The sequence below is a fragment of the Rhinoraja longicauda genome, chromosome 19, assembly GCF_053455715.1.
Source record: "Rhinoraja longicauda isolate Sanriku21f chromosome 19, sRhiLon1.1, whole genome shotgun sequence".
Lineage (NCBI taxonomy): Eukaryota > Metazoa > Chordata > Chondrichthyes > Rajiformes > Arhynchobatidae > Rhinoraja > Rhinoraja longicauda.
In genome coordinates, this window is record NC_135971.1 from 11528442 (window position 1) to 11531475 (window position 3034).

General features: G+C 48.0%; 1 protein-coding gene across 1 annotated transcript in view; it reads left to right on the top strand.

Annotated features, from left to right (window-relative positions):
* LOC144603131 (nuclear factor 7, brain-like) overlaps positions 1–3034 on the top strand; it is a 33595-nt gene extending 30561 nt beyond the window's left edge. Inside the window, exons 5-6 of the mRNA XM_078416280.1 lie at positions 964–1082; positions 1878–3034. Coding sequence (XP_078272406.1) covers positions 964–1082; positions 1878–2410 — 652 coding nt within the window. The 3' untranslated portion in view covers positions 2411–3034. The remainder of the gene's footprint in view (positions 1–963; positions 1083–1877) is intronic.

The window sequence follows — 3034 nt, forward strand, 5'->3', positions numbered from 1 at the left end:
AAACTTCAGTCACAGATCACATCCCAGTTTGCTGAACTGCACCAGATTCTCACTGAGAAAGAGCAGTGCTTACTGGGAGAGATCCGGGAGGAAGAGAAGACGATTGTAAAAACAATGCAGAAAAATCTTCAAGAGATTCAAGAGAATTTAAAGTCCATTCAGGAGGAACTCTCAAAGTTACAGGAACAGATAGATCACAAGGACGGCGTCATATTTCTGAAGGTGAGGGGTTACACTACAGTTTGGTGAAGTGAAAGTGCACAGGCACAAAATGGTGGGTTAAATTTTCTGAAATAAATGCCGCATTTACCAGTAATTCAGAACTGGGTCAATGTTCCGTCTGTTCCAACTACTCACCACATCCTACAGCAATGCCCCAAATTCCAGGAATCCTCATGTATTTATCTAACTTCAACTTAAATTTATCTGCAATATTGTCTTCAGGCCGTCCTGTGAGTTCCACGTTCTCTTTACTGCATTTCTTATGGAATTTAGCAAAAGGTCATCTTACATTTCAGCTTTGATTTTTGTTCCCCCCACAAGTAGTGATAATATTTCCATCCCCCACCCATTTAAATCCTACGCTGATCCTAAAATATTCCAGCCCATTTTCTCTGACCGGTCTGACTCGTAGGTTGCATGATCGCGCCTATTTTCATCAACATTCCTAATGCTTTGCCCTGTGTTTGGTGTCTCTACCAGAATATCCACTTCCTGTCTGTGTGGCACAGGCAAAGAGTTTGGAAATGGGAATTATCAGTGAGTTATTGTGTAGCAATTTGGCGAAATACCAGCTGTCGGGATCATGACGATCCATCTCAGTCTATTGACATTTGTGTTTTATTTATTTCAGGAGGTAGCTGGTCGCAAGACATGGTAGGACATGCTTTTAACTGAAACAATGTATATTTTATAAGAACAGCTCAAATGCTCCGTTTATAACCAGCTGTTAAATATTTGCAGGTTCAGTGATGAAGCCAAACCAATGTTGGTGGTCAGAGGCAAGTTGCCAAATGAAAAGTTTGATCACACCTTTTTCTACAACATGGCATTGAGCGAAACATCTGATATCATCAAACGAGGTAAAACAGATACCTCTTAACAACTCTTTGTGTGAAGAAAACTGTGTCCTCCAGAATTTGTATCCCCGCATGAAAATAATGTTTTGATGATCTAGCCTAGATCTTTCTGCAAACTTTGACAGACTTCCTCGCAACCCATAACATTTCCCATTCCCCACAAACGTACTATACACACCTCCTACATTCAGATCCAGGCCACGAAAATATATAATAAACAACAAAGGTTGCAGCAGCGATATGTGATACACACCACCAGTCACAGACCTCCAGGCAGAAAAATCATCCTCCTACCGCTACCTTCCACCTCCAATCACCAAGCCAATTATGGGTCCATTTTACCAACTCCTCTTGTATCCACCTGCCTTCGCATTCTGGACCAGCCTTACATGCGGAACATTGTCAAGTCCCTCAGTGAAGTTCATATATTGGTTCACAACGAGATCAGAGTGTTCTTGGTTGCACAGACGCATCAAACCCACCCTCCAATAAATAAACCAAGTAACCAGTTGCAGATTGCCTCGCCCGTCCAGTCCACTCCCGTTCAGTGTGATCACGGCAACTCCATCCCACATCTCTACCTCCTCATTAACCACCTCCAATTACCCCTCACACCAGTCTCCTCAAAGTTGCCTGTTCTCCACTCGATGTGGTTGTGGGTGAAACCCCGGGCAGGGTATCCGTTGTCCGCCCGCCTGTGCCTGAGGCCGAGCGGCCTCTCCCCCGGTCCTGGGACAACGCTGCCCGAGTCTTCCTCCGACCCCCGGGGACTCTCTGATTCTCTGCTTCTCCCCCCAGTCTCCGTCACCCTGGATGTGGAAACAGCGCATCCGGAGCTCGAGGTGTCTGAGGATCGGAAGAGGATGAGATGGACCCGGACCTGGAGGAGTCTCCCTGACACCGGGAAGAGGTTTACAGGCAGTGAGTGTGTGCTGGGATCGGAGGGATTCATATCGGGGAGAAATTACTGGGAGGTGGAGGTGGCGGGGAGTCCAGGCTGGTGTCTGGGAGTCGCCGCAGAGTCTGTGGAGAGGAAGAGAGAGGACGAGCTGACCCCGGAGACTGGAGTCTGGAGCATCAGTTGGTGGGATGATGAGTTTGAAGCAGATACCGACCCTCCATCCCGTCTCCCCACCCGTCCCATCCCCGGGAGGGTGGGAGTTTATCTCAGTTACGAGTCCGGAACAGTTTCATTTTACGACGCGGACACCAAGTCCCATCTCCACACCTTCACTGGGAATAAATTCACGGAGAAACTTTATCCTTTCTTCTGGTCTTGGGAGGAAGACCACTGGCTGAGAATCTGCTCCGGTTCCGCTCCGGGTGTGTAAAAGGGTCGGGTCCCGGGACCGGCGTTAGGAGCAGGGCTCAGGGGCTGTGGGTCGGAAACCCGGAGTACAACAGGTCGGCGCTGAACGACTCCCATTTAATCCCCAAATTCCACGTCGTAAAAACCCCAGTGAGCGTGGAAATAAAACCAGGGGGAATGTAAATGTGAGAAGAGTGAAATAAACAGCAAGTGGAATCAGAGCTATCGCTCCGTTCATTTCAACGCGTTAACCGCGTCACTTCTTGATCAGCAAGTTTGCAGATGACACAAAGGTAGGGGGGTTGGTGAATAGCGAGGAAGGGATCTGCAAGCTGCAGGAAGATATAGATGAGATGGTCAGATGGGCGGAGCAATGGCAGATGGAATTTAATCCTGAAAAGTGCGAGGTGATGCACTTTGGCAGAAATAACTTGGAGAGGGAGTACACCATGAATGGAAGGACCCTAGGGAAGACAGGCGTACAGAGGGACCTTGGAGTACAGGTACACAAGTCCTTGAAGGCAGCAGGACAGGTGGACAGGGTGGTCAAAAAGGCATATGGGTTATTGGCCTTCATTAGCCGGGGCATCGAATATAAAAGTAGGAGGGTAATGATGGAATTGTACAGAACACTGGTGAGGCCACA